The 16,022-nt window shown below is 44.3% G+C and overlaps 1 protein-coding gene across 3 annotated transcripts in view; it reads right to left on the bottom strand.

The window, feature by feature from the left end:
• Positions 1 to 499: 499 nt before the first annotated feature.
• Parl (presenilin associated rhomboid like) overlaps positions 500 to 16,022 on the bottom strand; it is a 32,190-nt gene continuing 16,667 nt past the window's right edge. For all 3 annotated transcript variants that reach the window (XM_006987774.4, XM_076548575.1, XM_076548576.1), the window contains 6 exons: positions 11,228 to 11,323; positions 9,588 to 9,737; positions 8,684 to 8,754; positions 4,900 to 5,001; positions 4,685 to 4,782; positions 500 to 765 (listed from right to left, as the gene is read on the bottom strand). In XM_006987774.4, coding sequence (XP_006987836.1) covers positions 654 to 765; positions 4,685 to 4,782; positions 4,900 to 5,001; positions 8,684 to 8,754; positions 9,588 to 9,737; positions 11,228 to 11,323 — 629 coding nt within the window. In that variant the 3' untranslated portion in view covers positions 500 to 653. The remainder of the gene's footprint in view (positions 766 to 4,684; positions 4,783 to 4,899; positions 5,002 to 8,683; positions 8,755 to 9,587; positions 9,738 to 11,227; positions 11,324 to 16,022) is intronic.

The following is a 16,022-nucleotide window of genomic DNA, read 5'->3' as shown; positions in this document are numbered from 1 at the left end:
CTGCAGCTGCTCTCACATGTCCACCATCTGACATGTCTGGTCCACGACACTGGTGTGCCCGGTGTGTGCCACCACAGCAGGCTGTCTGTGGTGCTGGGATCCAAACTCAGCTCTAGCTCTCGTGGCAGGTTCTCCTGACTGAGCCGCCTGCCCAGCCCCTCCTCTTCTCATACCTAGAAATCCTAAAAAATGTTCCTGGATGTGGCGCTCACTACCTACCAGAAATGTCATCTAGGGAAATATTTGGAAGTGCTAAAGCTGTTATTTCAGACTTTTTCAGAGCGAAGGTGCCCTCAACTTTCTATTGTTGGCCAGGCCAGGAAAGGAAGTCAGAACCAATGCTAAGTAGATGCCAGGTCAGGGATAAGACCAAGGCTCCTCCAAGGTCCCATCAGATCCGCTGAGGGTTCCTCACCAGGTTCCAGGCTTGAAGAATGTCATATTTAACCAAAAAAGCAAACTGCTGGAGAGTTCCAGAACTCCCAAGGAGCAAACACCATTTACAAACTAGAGATATAAACATTTATTTCACAACTTTACCATAATTTTCTAAGGAGACATACATGTACTGGGGACATTTGAAACACTGGGGCCGCTGGACGCTGAGTCCTCGAGAAGCCAGGAGCAGACGCACCACACGGGCCAGCTCTGCTTCACTTAGGGCCACCTCCTTTCTTGGGACCATTAGTCCTTATTTCATGCCAGATTTTCACTAGAGGCTCCCTGTTCTTCCAAATGAGTTCATGACCATAAGTGATGTACCATCTGGAGAAAGATAAATGGTCCAATGTTCAAATGGTGTGACATGCAAACACAACCTCATCACAGCACTAAGTGACACCAGTTTTTTTCCTTTTTTGTATTGTTTTCAATAAAAAGAATATTTGCTTCAGGCGAGTCGTTGTTTTGTCTGCATGTGTTTCTGTACCATGGATGTGCAGTGACACTGGAGGCCAGGGGATCACTGCATCCCAGGAACTGGAGTTCACACAGTTGGGAGCTGCCATGTGGGCACTGGGAACTCAGGTCCTCTAAAGAACAGTCAGTGCTCTTCACTGCTGAGCCAGGTGTTCGGCCACAAGTTGATACTTTAATAAAATGCCAAGGCCACTCCACAAAACTGAGTAAGACAGGTAATTTGATATAAAGCTTTGGCATTTATGATGTATAGAGGATAAAAGCAGGATGGGCTTGACTGGCTGTTTGGAACTATGTGGCAGCTTTACACCATCACTTAGGCATTTTTCTTTACATTTTATTTGTCTTGGAGGAGGAGGCACAAATGCCACAGTGTATATGTAGAGGTCTGAGGACATCACATAGGTCCCAGGGATGGGACTAGGTTTGTGGAAAATGCCTTTACCCACAGAACCACCTCCAAGGCCCTGCACTGTAACTTTTTATTCACTGCAAGTTAACCATCATGTTTCCTTGTTTGTTTACTTATTTATTTTTGAGACAAGTTCTCACAATGTAGCCCAAGTTGGCTGGATACTCAGGACAATTCTGCCTCCCAAAAGCTAGGAATAGAGGTGTAAACAAAATATGTACCATTGTTTTTCTCATTACAGACCAGAGAAGAACAAGTATATAAGAAAATAATTTGCTCAACATGCAAACAGCTTTGTGTGTCAACTAAGTCTGATCAAAGGTACACTGACCCTTTTTTTACTATGAAAAAGAAGAAATGTCAGGTGTGGGATTTGCTAACATGTACTATAATGGTATATACGCCTCCTGCCATTTCCACATGCTATACACAGAGGGTGGCCTGTCAATCCAACCCCTGCCTAAGGCAATGAGCAGTGAAGGAGAAAGGTGTAATGCCTTAGTTTGCTCACCCTCTGACTAGGAACCTGAGATCTTGGGCTCCAGCCACTGCACACAACAACATGAAGGATGTCTCCACGTACTGAGTGACACTGCCAACTGGATAGGCATGCCGTAGCCACCTGAGCACAGGCTGTGGGGTTCATTTAGGGCAGCTTCACCTCTCCTGGGAAAGGACACAACCTCCAGGAGACATGGACTGATGGGAGACTGGCAGCCTAGAAAAGTACCTACCCTCGAAACCCTGACTTACATACTCATTCCTCCAAGCCGACTTCAAATTCCAAGGGGCAGATTCCAAACTTCGTGACCTCATTTTTACTAGACATCTGATTTTATTATTTAAGGGAATGGGCATGATGGCCATGCTCTTAATCCTGGCAGAGGCACAGAGGCAAGAGGCCAGAGGTACGGCAGAGGCAGAGGCAGGTGAATCTCTTGTGAGTTTGTTACCAGCCTGTCTACATATCAAGATCCAGGCCTTCCACGTTTACATAGGGAGTCCCTGTTTCAAAAAGAATAAAGGAATAAAAGATTGAAGGGGTGGGGAGATTTAAGGGCTCAGAGGATAAGAGCATCTGGTGCGCTTTAAGAACCGGGTTCACCTCTCAGCATCAACATGGTGGCTCCCAACTATGTGAAACTCAAGTTCCAGGGGATCTGCTGCCCTCCTCTGTGGGCACCAGTCATGAATGTGGTTCACAGACATACATGTTGGCAAAACATTGATATACATAAAAATAAATACACCTCAAACTGATTTACATTGGAACCAATACAAAACATAATATTTTAACATGTCAAAAATATCTGAATATGCATTTTTATTGTAAAGGGCTTGACTTATACCAGAATTTTAATTCCTTCTTATGAAAGCTGGACACAAGGGTACACATCTGTAATCCTAGCCCCCAGGAAGCTAAGGCAGGAGAACTGCCATAAGTTCAAGGACAGCCTGGGCTGGGTACTGAATAAAAGGCCAGACAGGAGCTACATAGTAACAAAATTATCTGAAGCTAAAGCAAGATTCTCTCATGAATGCAGAAGAGAAAAAGGATTGCCCCTTTAAATGTAAACCCTTAGAAGTGAGTCGCTTGTCAAGGACTCCCCATGAACTGAGGATCTTTCCAAATCTTTTGAGCCTTCTAAATTCATGCAGAACCGAACACTTCAGTCTGACAGGCAACGACTCCATTAGACTCATGAATACAAAGGAACCTGTGAGCTGGCTAAGCCCAAGTTAGGAAGACGACATTGTTTTGCTCCAGGGGTTGAGTTCAGAACCTGCACATTCCTTCGGCTGTGCCACCACCGACCACAAAGCATTGGTGTCCTCTCTCCTGCTGCTGCAGGGGAACAAGCAAGTGCCCTGCAATGACTGGCTGGGAGACCTTAGCCAAATTACCCATTCCTTCTTTTTTGGTAAAGGGGGGTGTGGTGTGTGTTTGAAACAGGGTCTCTCTATGAACCCCTCTTTGGCCTCAAATGCATAGAGATCCACCTCATCTGTCTCCTGAGGTCTGAGTTGAAAGGTGCAATGCCACACCTGCCTCAAACTACCCATTCTTTATGCAGTTTCTTGTCTGAAGAACAGAATGTCTCAGAGGGTTTTAAGAAATCAAATCAACCCTTGGACAGAGAGCTCTGTGAGAATCAGCTGTCACACGGCTGGGCTCTGTAGCTCTGCTGTAATCCCACGGTACAGTGTGAGGGTGTGCATGCATGTGGGTATGCACATGTGTGCATGGGTGTGTGTGTATGTACATGTGGGGGGTGCGCATGTGTGTTTATGCACCTGTGTGGGTGCGTGTACACATGTGGGTATGTGTATTCAAGTGTGTGGGTGCATGCGCACGTGTGTGGCTATGTGCATGCACGTGTGTAGGTCAAAGGGTAACTTGCAGGAGTCAGTTCTTGCCTTCCACCACATGCATGCTGGAGATTACATGTGGGTCATTAAGCCTGGCAGCAAGCCCCTTACTCACTGAGCCCTCTCGATGGCCCAGGTTTCTGAATCCTTTCTAAACACAGAAAAGATGAGTCCTGGACATGAATGAGATCCAGTACGTGTAAAGAGGGTAAATTAGAACAGTGAGGAGAAAAGATGCTTTTGCTTCTCAGATCCCGGACTGTAAAGTATATGTGACCAATTATTTTCAGAATAAAAGAAAAGTAATATTTAGAACAATTAAAAACCCGCCAGGGGAAGAGATGCTATAAGAACACACGGAAAGTACAGATGAATTTAGAGTTCACAAAGCAGAGCTCCTTTCCTAAGTCTCTGTGTCTGTAATGTGCTGTGATAATTAGAGCTACAACACGCATGTGCCATGCTTTAACCACCACGGACATCATAAATGGCACAGCAGCGCTCAGCTCCACCTGGGGCAGCACCGCTTCACTCAGAAAGACTCCGTTCTGTGCAAATTCAGGCAAACCCAGCTTCCTGAAGTTCAACAGCGCGTGTGAGCACACAGTGTGCTCAGTCGGTGTGCTGCAAACAGAGGCTGAGGGTTTGGATTTACGTTTCTGCTCTGCTCAAAGTCATCAGTTACTCCTGAGACTCAGTTTCCCTCATTAAACAGGAACCTAAGGTAGCGAGCTTAAAACTTACATGCAGCAGGCATCGGGTACCGTCGTCCCTGGAACATGGTCCACACCAGCCTCTCTCTCTCTCTCTCTCTCTCTCTATATATATATATATATATATATATATATACACACACACATATATATATATCCTAGACATACTGTGCTCTCTCTCCCACACGTGCACCAGTGCTGTCCCCCAGTAACACGGGACCGGCAGGGGGTGGGCAGCAAACAGCTCAGCACTGATTATGCTCAAACTTACATTCCAAAGAGAGCTCCCCCAAGATGTGCTGCATGATCAAAAAATTTCCATCCCAGGATCATCCCAGCTGTATCCATGGCAATGATGGCTTTTAAGGCCTAGAAGCCAGGGAGAGAAAAGAGAAACGGTACAATTTTGATCCCCATTTCCAATTTAAGGGCAAGAGTTCAGGCTCTGTTGAACACTGCTCCGGGCAGACGTCGGCAGGTACTTACATTGCCTGCTGTGAAGGTGAAGACCGGGAGGAAGATGATGGCGAGCCTCCCATCTGGGATCTTGGTGCAGACTGCTGCAAGCACAGTCATGATCGCTCCTGACTGCAAGGTAATACACATGGCGGTGAGGACAGCAGACCAGGGAGATGGGCTGCCTAGGCCCTGTGCAGGCCCACGCACCCCCATCTGGAGGGCTCAGATCTTTCCACTTTCCACTGTGAATGTGCACAGTGTCAGGGGAAGGGATCCAGGCTGTCACACAAGGCTGCAAATAACCCCAGGACACAGACTACACTACCTATGGAGAACTTAGCTGTATCACAATAAGCACATGAATGAGCCCCAAAGAGAGCATTCCATATGCCACACACCTAAGTGAGACTGTCTAACAGCCCTCTAACCGGCTGGAATGAGCTAGGGGCAATGTTTTCTTACAATTTAAATTTATATGGCTGTGAGGTGTTTTTCTGGAATACACCAGTTTATCAAACCTTTTAATGCTACCACGATCCTAATTCTTCTGAATGGTGGAACATCTCAAAAACACAATCACAACTCCTTGTTTACATTAACTCTCATGACACACATTCATTCAAATATCTGACTCCAACACAGTAGACATGCTATTCCATACTAGAGACACAGAGGTGAACAGACAGGCCACCTTCATGGACCTTACCCCAAGGTAGGAAAGACACCTAAGAAAAAAGAGCAATTCTGAGATGGGAAGGGAGGTGCTGTGTGCCATGACAGCACATGGAGACCCAGGCTCAGGGCAATGAGAGGACACAAGAAGAGCGTCCAGCAAAGCAGCACAGCGGAACCAAGGCTGGACGTGAACTGCACAGCCTGGCAGAGGACTGCAAAGAATCCGAGTGTGAGGTGCAGAGGGAAAACACAGCATGGCAACCTAGTCTTTTTCTAACAAAGGTCACAGCTGAGACAAAGCTGTCTGTGAAAGGAATAATTTATTGAGAACAAATCTTAGTTCTCTCCAAAGTGCTTCCCTGTCATTCCTCTCCAGTATCAGGTGAGGAAGACACACTGTGACAGACAGCAGGAGTCTTCAGTGTGACATGCCAGCACACAAAAGGACAGCACGGAAACCACCAACTCTGGCCAAGTTTGCTATGTCAGTGCTGATCCCAGTGTGGTAAGGGAGGTGTGATTACAGAAGACACTAGCTATGAGGATATGCATGTTACCTTTGCATAAGAATACAGTGAAAACCGACTCCAGCTAAAACAACAGAGTCTACGCCCAGTGGAACGCATGCCGGGGAGGTTGATGAACATGGTATTTACACAATCTAAAATGTCTACTCACATCTTATACATTAATTTTAAAAGAAACTGTAGTATAGAAACTACACAGCAGCTAAGATGTTCACCACAGAAAGGGACAGACAGACACCATGTCCCTGTGGCCCTAGTACCTGAGGACACCACTCATCTAATACTGCCACCCAGCCACACAAGCTGACCGAGTCTGGAGGAAAAAGACAAATCCACAACAGCCACCCTGTACTGTCTGAAAAATAAAGAGGACCTGTGGAAATGCAGCAGCTTTTAGAAGCCCAGAAAATCATAACTAAATGCAACACATGAGTTTAGGGGAAACATTACTGGAACAACTTCCATAACTGGAATATGGATTATCAAGTTTCATGTAGCTATTTAATAGCGGCGCTGTGGGATAGGTAAAGATATTTGTGTTTCTAGGAAATATATGATGAAGGAACAAAGAGACACAATGTAAGACAACTGGTCTTGAGGATGGTAGCTCAACACATAGAAAGCTCTTGACACCAAACCTGACGCCTGAATCTAGTCCCCAGAACCCAAAGCAGGAGTCAACCCCCAAAGTCGTCCTTTGACCTGCAAATGTACACCACAGCACATTTGTGTGCACACCACAGCACATTTGTGTGAACACCACAGCACGTGTGTGCACTGGTGCACTGTGTCTGTCTGTCTCTCTTTTGTATATACACACAAGAAAAGATAAAAAACAAAAGAAACATACTCAAATGGTTCTGAAAAAAGTATAGTCAGAAAGGAAATGATATATGCAAAGTGTTAAAAGCTAGTGGATCTGTGCTAAAAAATCTAACATTGTTTAAGATTTATTTATTTGTTTGTTTGTTTATGTATGTATGTATACAGTGTTTTTGCCTGAATGTATGCCTGCAGGCCAGAAGAGGGCACCAGATCTCATTACCGATGGTTGTGAGCCACCATGTAGTTGCTGGGAATTGAACTCAGGACCTCTGGCAGAGCAGCCAGTACTCTTAACCTCTGAGCCATCTCTCCAGTCCTGCACTAAGATTTTAGAGCTGGTTTAAAATGAAACATAGAATTAAATAAATAAAGCAAATCATAGGGGTAAAATCTTTGTGATTCGGTTAGGCAAAACTTTCCTCACTGCAACTACAAAAGTGAGCTCTAATAAGTACATTAAACTTTGTGCAAACTAAAAGCATACTCTTTGAAAGAAATTGTTCTGGAAATGACAAACAAATGTTTGCTGGTTAAAATTCTGATAAAAGCCAGGCAAGGTGGCACATGCCTACAATCCCAGCACTTGGGCAGTACAGGGAATGGGATGAGGAGCTCAAGGTCAGCCTTAGCTACCTGAGTATGTTTCAAACAACAACCTAACAAAGCACTTGCTTCCAAAATATAGCAAGAGTATTTGACAAATTCCATACAGATGATATTGATCAAGGGATAACTCAAAGATGACGCACGAGGAACAAACATGAAATCGTCAACATCACTAGCTGTTGGAAAACCAAAGTCCCAACTAGGCCACAGCTGTGAGTGGCTGAAGACATGGAGACTGGGACTCTCACGTTCTGTTGGCAGGAAAGTACAGAACACTACTGGTCAATGTGCTACAGTCTGTAGGTTCTTAAACAGTAACATCTGTACCATATGATCTGGTCATTTGACACTAAGAATGAAAGCACATGTCCACACAAGGGGCTGTACACAAAATGTCCACAGCATTTGTTGGTTTGTTTTGTTGCTTGAGACAGGGTCTCAGCATGTAGCCCTTGCTGACTTGGAACTCTATGTAGACCAGGTTGGCCTGGAACCCACAGAGATCCACGTCCTCTGCAACCCGAGTGCTGGTCATAAAGGCGTGCGCCACCGTGTCTGCCCAATGAACACTCTAACACAGCAGCAGACTTAAATGTGCAATGAGAATTATCTAATCCTGGAGGGGGATCTCATTATTCTGACACACTCTTCCCAATATGTACTATGTTCCAGCGAGTACATGCAAATGACCAACAGTTAAAAGCTACAGAGACAGGCCAGGTACGGCAGCGCCCACCTTTAATCCCAGTACTCAGGAGGCAGAGGCAGGCGGATCTCTTGAGTTCCAGGCCAGCCAGGGATATACAGTCAGACCATCTCAAAAAGATAAACAAACAAAGGAGGAGGAAAGCACTAGTTCCACCAAGCTGACTCTCCTCCACACACCAACAAGTAGAAAGGAGAAAATCTGCAGTCTGAAAACTTCAGTTTTATAAATGTGTGCATTCTAAGTCTGACAAAGATGTGTCACAGGAACTGTTTCTATGTCAATTTACTCGTTCTTTACTGTTACACTGAGTCTGTAAGACATAAGGCAAACGCAGGCTGAGAGTATATGGAAGCTGTATTCATTTGCAACTTTCTTATAAACATAATCATTCCTCAGTGAAATTTAAAATTAGATCAGAAAATATTTATATTAGATACACTTAAAAAAAGAAAGAAAAAGAAATACTTACTGCACCAAGTGAAGGTCCATATCTTCCTGTGGCAACTTTACACACATAACTGACAAAATTGGAAATAACACCTATGAAATAAGCCACATTTCAACAGTTTCAGTATAAAAGGTACTGTTTTTTCCCTTTAGATGTACTGGTGATTGAGCCAGGGCCCTCTGCACACCAGGCCAGCCCTCTGCACACCAGGCCAGCCCTCTACCACGGCACTCTGCTCCCAGCCCTTCGTGTCTGCATTGTAGTCTCCACTCCAGTTTTAGTGACTGGTTCGCCTCTTTTCTTTAGATGGTATATTGCTTGTAGTCCAGGGTGGCCTCAAACCTGCTATCCTCCTGCCTCAGCCTCCTGAGTGTTGGGCTTACATGCTATGCTCAGCAATAGTGTAGGGTTTCTATCTGGATCCATCTAAGGTCGCCAGTATGAACCCCACCCTACTATCACGTCAGCTAATTTATAGGGCAATGTCCTGAATGCGGTGTCCTTTCCAAGACCCCATACACAACTTACTGAGTGACATACGGGGTCCACTTTACCTCTCAGTTCTCATTTTCCCAATCTACAACAAATGAGACAGATGGCTATGATAGCTGGGAGGTCTGGAAACCATTATTAGAAGATGGCTGATCTGAACTACAAAACCAGTGCCCAGGGAGATAAAAATGTGATGTTTAAGCAGTACTCTATTCCTAAATCTCTGCTCGCCAGTTTAAACCAAGCATCCCCAAGTAATTACTGGGAACTATCAGATGAGGATCAGGGAAGGAACAATTCCATTTGTCTGTGATGCCCTTCTACACACAACTTGATAAACAAATCCATCCCGAGTATCCGCTGTGTAACCTTTCCTCTGTCCTTCTGCAGAGAAGTGCGGCTGACAACCCAGCGCTCTCCGAGTGCTCATTACCTGCAGACAGGTACACTGCCACAAACTGCTCTTGACCCAGAATGTTCACGATGCTGGTTGAGAAGCTCCACAAAACATACATGTTTGCTGCCATGTGGAATAGGGAGAAATGGCTGAAGGTTGACAGCAACATTGGAGAACAAAGAACCTCTGCAAGAGAACAAAGAATCTGGTAACATGCAACCTAGGGCACTAAGGTTTTCATTTTAAGCTTGTCTCATTATTGTTATTAAAAGCCAAACCTAAGAATCCAAACAATCAGTTAAAAGTTTAAATAAGATTGTTTAGCCGGGCGGTGGTGGCGCACGCCTTTAATCCCAGCACTCGGGAGGCAGAGCCAGGAGGATCTCTGTGAGTTCGAGGCCAGCCTGGGCTACCAAGTGAGCTCCAGGAAAGGCGCAAAGCTACGCAGAGAAACCCTGTCTCGAAAAACCAAAAAAAAAAAAAAAAGATTGTTTAACAGAGCACTTTTAAAAGATTTGTTTGTTTATTAATTAATTATGTATGCAGTGTTCTGTTTGCATGTATGCCTGCAGGCCAGAATAGGGAGCCAGATCTTATTATAGATGGTTGTGAGCCACCACATGGTTGCTGGGAACTGAACTCAGGACCTCTGGAAGGGTAGCCAGTGCTCTTAATTTGAGCCATCTCTCCAGCCCTTAACAGAGCATTTTCAAAGGATAAAAACTACCTTAACAAATGTTTCTACTTAGTAAGCAGCCAGTGAACATTCAAAGCAACTTGTCTTTGTCACTAAAGCATAAGAAAATTATTTCAATTACAAACACAAAATTACATATAATATGTAATTCTTTTCTTCAAAGAATAAGCCTGCAGTGATTTTAGATCTTAATTTAAATTTTTTATTTTTATTTTGTCTTTTTTTTTTTTTTTTTTTAAAGATTTATTTATTTATTATGTATATAGAAGAGGGTGCCAGATCTCATTACAGATGGTTGTGAGCCACCATGTGAGTGCTGGGAATTGAACTCAGGACCTCTGGAAGAGCAGTCGGTGCTCCCAACCTCTGAGCCATCTCTCCAGCCCTTTATTTTGTCTTTTTAATTTAAATGTATGGGTACTTTGCTTTATGTCTGTGTGCCTGGTGCCCAAGGTGGCCACAAGAGGGCAATGGATATCCTGGAACTGAGGTTACAGGAGATAGGAGACGACATGTGGGAATCAAACCTGCGTCCTCTGGGAAAGCAGCCAGTGCTCTCGACTGCTGGGCCTCCTCTCCAGCCCCGGATCTAATTTTTTTTTTTTTTTTTTTGGACACTTTTTTTCTTCTCACTATGTAGCCCTGGATGTCCCAGAACTCTCTATGTAGACCAGGCTGGCCTCAAACTCAGAGATCCCCCTGCCTCTGCTTTCTGAGTGCTGAGATTAAAGGTTGCTCCACCACGCCTGGTCCAGATCTTAAACAAAGGAAAGCACCTACTATGTGTAAAGTACCTTTCAGGCCTGGGGGATTACAGCAAAGGAGAGACAAAGTTCCTGTCCTCAAGGAGCTTACAGGCTTTACCTCTGTATTGTGTATGATTGCTGACACATAACTCATTCTTGTAACATTCTGACTAATATAAAGCCTATTTTCCATATTATTTCTATCAACATAAATTCACACGAGTTAGACTTACTTGATGCTGGGTTGGATGTAAAATATCTGATCATGGTTCGATGCAGTGATGGCACCCTCCATAGGCAGAATACCAGAGCATTTGCGGCTATGATGCCTACAACACAGAATTGAAGGACATTAAAATAAGAGCCGAGAAGTTCGATCCCGTCCACCTGATGTTCCCCTGCCACAGTTGCATGAGTGGACTGTGTATTTGGTAAGGGGTAGTAGGCTGAGGAACACAAACCATGCCAATGCCTCCGAAGTGTCAAAAGGGTAAATCAGAGGTTTTGTGGAAAGCTGCAAATGCTCTAAGAACTGGCTACCTTTTTGAAAATGTCTTATTTACGGTGGGCTGACACACACAACTTTCGGGGTCACTCTTGCCTTCCTTGCCGCCCCAGGATCGCTACCGTTTATGCTGTGGTGTTGTGAGCCCAGGCTGGCTGACCTGCCAGCTTCAGGAGCTTCACCTGTCTCCAGCCCCATCTTGTTGTGGAATACTGACACACTCAGCCTCTCACAGACTTTCCCTGATCCTGAGGACTGACTCAGGTTGTCAGGCTCAGGGGGGCTAATTGGGAGACTAGCGTCCCGTCCCGTCCCATCCCATCCCCCATTTTCTCAGACAAGGTTTCTCTATATAGACCTGACTGATCTGGAACTCACTTTGTAGACCAGGCTGACCTCAACTCACAGAGATCTTCCTGCCTCTGCCTCCTGAGCACTGGGATTAAAGGTGTGCACCACCACACCCAGCTGAGGCTATCATCTTTACACAGTCATTTCCCCAGCCCAGGACTTTCTTCACCCAGATCAATATTTTTCTCCTTCAGAACAGTTTACTCTTCTCAATAAATAATCAGATCAGTAATTATTGTTTGATAATGGCCAACCCAAAAACAGAGGCAGGAGGATCACAAACTACTAGGGGACAAACACACAATAGGGAGGCAATGCCCACCCGAGGGACCACTTCCTCTAGCAAGGCCCCGCCTCCTAAAGGTTCCCTAACCTCCCTACAGCACCACCACCTGCTTGGGACCAAACACATGAACCCATGAGTGACATTTCACACTCAAACCACACCTGGTGAGAGCCTAACAGGCGCCCCTGAAAGCTGGAGAGGAGAAGTAAGCTTCTTGGGGTTGTGTTGCAGAATATTTGTGTACACTGTAAAGATGTGTCTCTGCCTAAGGTGCTTTCTGATTGGTTTAATAAAGAGCTGAATGGGCAGTGGCTAGGCAGGAGAGGATAGGCGGGATTTCCAGGGAGACAGAGGAAGAGCGGGAGGAACCTAGGTGGGTGCATTTCATCAGAGACTTTGAAGAAGTTGGACATAAGGCACAAACCAGAGGTAACTGAGTCATGTGGTAGAATGTAATTAATAGAGACAGGTTAATTTAAGTTATAAGAACTAGTTGGATAAAAGCATAAGCTAAGGCCAAGTTTCCATAATTAATATTGTCTCCATGTTGTTATTGGGGAGCTGGAGGTCCCACGAAAGAAAGCTGATGACATTTTAAAAAGATTGTTACAATTAGCATACATTGTAACATAGGGCCTGAAAAAGCTGAGAAAAAAAAGTGAGTAGGCTCAGTGCTTGTGGCTTACAGAGACTCTTTTAAGAGACTCTGCTACTGAGCATCTGAATGGGGTTTATGAGCAGCTGACAGCCCGCCACTTGGTGGAAGAAGACTAGGCAGAACCGCCTACCACAGCATGGACCCAGAAACTTCCCAGCCCTGGGGCAGATGAACCAGCTCCAGGCCAGGGCTCACAGACATGAGGCACCACTATTCACAGACTCAAAGGGGGCAGAGGCAGACCATCCACCTGGCATTTTAAGGTTCGGCTCACACGATCAGAACATTGTACTAGTGTGCAGATGCAGGTGCTTAAAAAGTTAGGTGCAGATTGAGAAAACCTCTGAACAGATATAGTATGATTACAAATGTACTTAGATGCTAAAGAAAAAAAATGAGTATAAACAGTCATAAAAAATAGTTTAAAAATAATGAAGTCTTTAAACAGAGTAAAGTAATATAAAAGGAAAAAGCCACAACACGATGGAAAATACACAGGGTGTCTGGATCCTGTATGGTGCTTTGTTGACTTTAAATCTTTGAAATGCTGATAAACAAAAAAACCATAGCTGCTGAGAAACACTGGATTATGGAAACTGCTCAAAATGCTATTTTGAGAATTGTAGATGAATTTCTAAACAATCTTATTAAATAAGAAACCGAGCCAAATAAAGGGGTAATAGCCGAAGAGGTCAGAGATGTAGGGAATAGCCACCCACTAACCTTAGCTCACCACATCACTGTAGCTTCCCAAGAGAGATTCTTCCTGTCTAACCTGTGCCTTTATTGCCTTCCTGTTCTGCCTTCCCATTGGCTCTAAGCTCAGCCACATCACTTCCTCGTCACTGCCTGTCTATACAGACCTCCAGGTCTCTAGGGTTGGTACTGGGATTAAAAGCATGTGTCACCAGCTTGGCTGTGTCCTTGACCACACAGAGACTCTGCCTGCCATGTGATCGGATTAAGGGAGTATGCAACCACTGCCTGACTTCTGTTTATGGCTCACTATGACCTCTGATCTCCAGGCAAACTATTTATTAACATACAAATAAAATATGTCATTTCAGCACAAATAAAATATCACCACAGAGAATATCTTAACTTCAGAATGGAAGTCAGAAAATACACTGCATTGGGGGAAAGGTTTGCTTTGTTTCAACAGGAAACAAAAAGCCATGGATTTCATCAAAATTAAGACCAGATTTGATTAGGAGACCTTCTGAAAATCTTGGCTAGAGACATGAAAAATAAAACAAGAAAAACTACAAAACAGGTGATATATAAGCTGATGCCTTGACATGGGAACAGCTCTGAGACTGGATGAGACATGATCAATCTTGCTGACTACACAGTCCTCATGACTTACTATTACATGCCATCCTTTTATATGACATGGATAGAGGTTTGGTTATACAGTCCAAAGAAACTTATAAAGTTAACAGATGCCTTTTCCCTGTTCAAACATAAAACAAACAAACAAAAAAAATCATCTTTAGCTGACTTGTGTACACTTCATATTCCATACTTATGTTACTACAGATATATCTGTTACCTTTAAAAGTTTGTGGGTTTTCAGAACAAAAGGACCAGACACCAATGAAGACAAGTAGCCCAGGTGATCCAGCCTCAAAATGCCTCTGTTGCAGTTTCTTAAAAATTCTACAACGCTTATGCAAGGACACTTGGCTCAGTCTGGGAGGAGGGGACTGGTCCTGTCTGGACTGAGTCTACCAGGTTGATCTGGAGGAGGTGGGAATGGGGGGTAGGCTGGGGGAAAGGGAAAGGGGGCAGGAGCGGGGAGAACAAGGGAATCTGTGGCTGATATGTAGAACTGAATGGTATTGTAAAATAAAATAAAAGGAAAAAAAAATTCTACAACCAGACTGGGCGGTGGTGGCACATGCCATTAATCCCAGCACTTGGGAGGCAGAGCCAGGTGGATCTCTGTGAGTTCAAGGACAGGCACCAAAACTACACAGAGAAACCATGTCTTGAAAAACAAAACAAAACAAAACAACAACAAAAATCTACAACCAGAACAATTTCAAAGCTCCTAGCTGAGATGGTCCAGCCTCATAGATTATCCAACTAGGACTTCAGATAAGCTCTACACCTTCCCATTATACAGAGACTAAACAAAAAAATAATATAGCTAGCTCTCCCAGGACTTGACCATTATCCCCATTTTCTCAGGGTCCTCTGGAGATGCCATCACCCCCAGACAACCGGAAGCAGTCTAGAAAACAAGACACCCACATTCCCAACAGGTGGGGAGGGTGGTTTTTGGTTGTTCAATGGATTATGGGTGTTTATCATAGTTTAGGGGGGGTTAGTTGCAAGTTGTTGTTGGTCATGGTCAGGAAAAAAGCGGAACAAAGGAGATTAGATGCAGGGATCTCTTTCTGAAGGAAAAAGGGGTTTAGTATAAAATAGTGAATTGTTGAATCTACTTTTGAACTAAAAAACAACCACTTGTCTCAAATATTTTACACTGGTATTGATTCAAATTTAAGGTTATTTTTGTTATACTGTAATTGTTTCTATTCTTGTTTAAGGCACTGTACCCATGCAGCTCATTTAAAAATGTAAAGTTTTAGTTCTTGAAAGCTATTTAGAATAATAAAGAAAGACAAGTTAGTAGTTAGTCATCTTTAGCAATCAAACTTTTAGTCATGTTAGGTATGTTTTCTAGGTGAAACAGTGCAGAGGGCTGTGGGAGTATACAGCAGGTGACAACTAGTATTTAACAGGCCGACCCACCAGATGAGTTCCTGATGGGGAACACCACTTGGAGAAGCCATGGGCTTACTGACTGTAAATGACTGGCTGCTTCTGTCAGTAATTTTTCTCATGGGCCAAACGCAGTCTCACTATATGGACCAGCCTGACCTTGAATTCAGAGATCCGCCTGTAAAGGTGTAGACCCCCATGCTCAGCTGAGGAAGTTTTAACGTTTGAGCCTGGACCTTTTCTTACGTGAAATGGGAGAAAACCTTATGGTGCTCAAACACACGGCAGGGCAAGCACCTGTGAACTGTAATAGAGCGCTGAAGGAGGGCGGACGAGACGGCCCTGTGCTGTGAAACCTGACAGCCTGGGTTCCGGCCCTGGTCACACACAGTTCAGTGACTCCCGACAGGTGTCCTCTGACCTCTACATACGCACTCACATACACACAAACAGATGTCATTTCGAAGAAGAAAAAAAAGGAAATATTGCAGGTCTGCT

The sequence above is a fragment of the Peromyscus maniculatus genome, chromosome 12, assembly GCF_049852395.1.
Source record: "Peromyscus maniculatus bairdii isolate BWxNUB_F1_BW_parent chromosome 12, HU_Pman_BW_mat_3.1, whole genome shotgun sequence".
NCBI lineage: Eukaryota > Metazoa > Chordata > Mammalia > Rodentia > Cricetidae > Peromyscus > Peromyscus maniculatus.
This window is presented reverse-complemented; position numbering and strand designations above follow the sequence as displayed.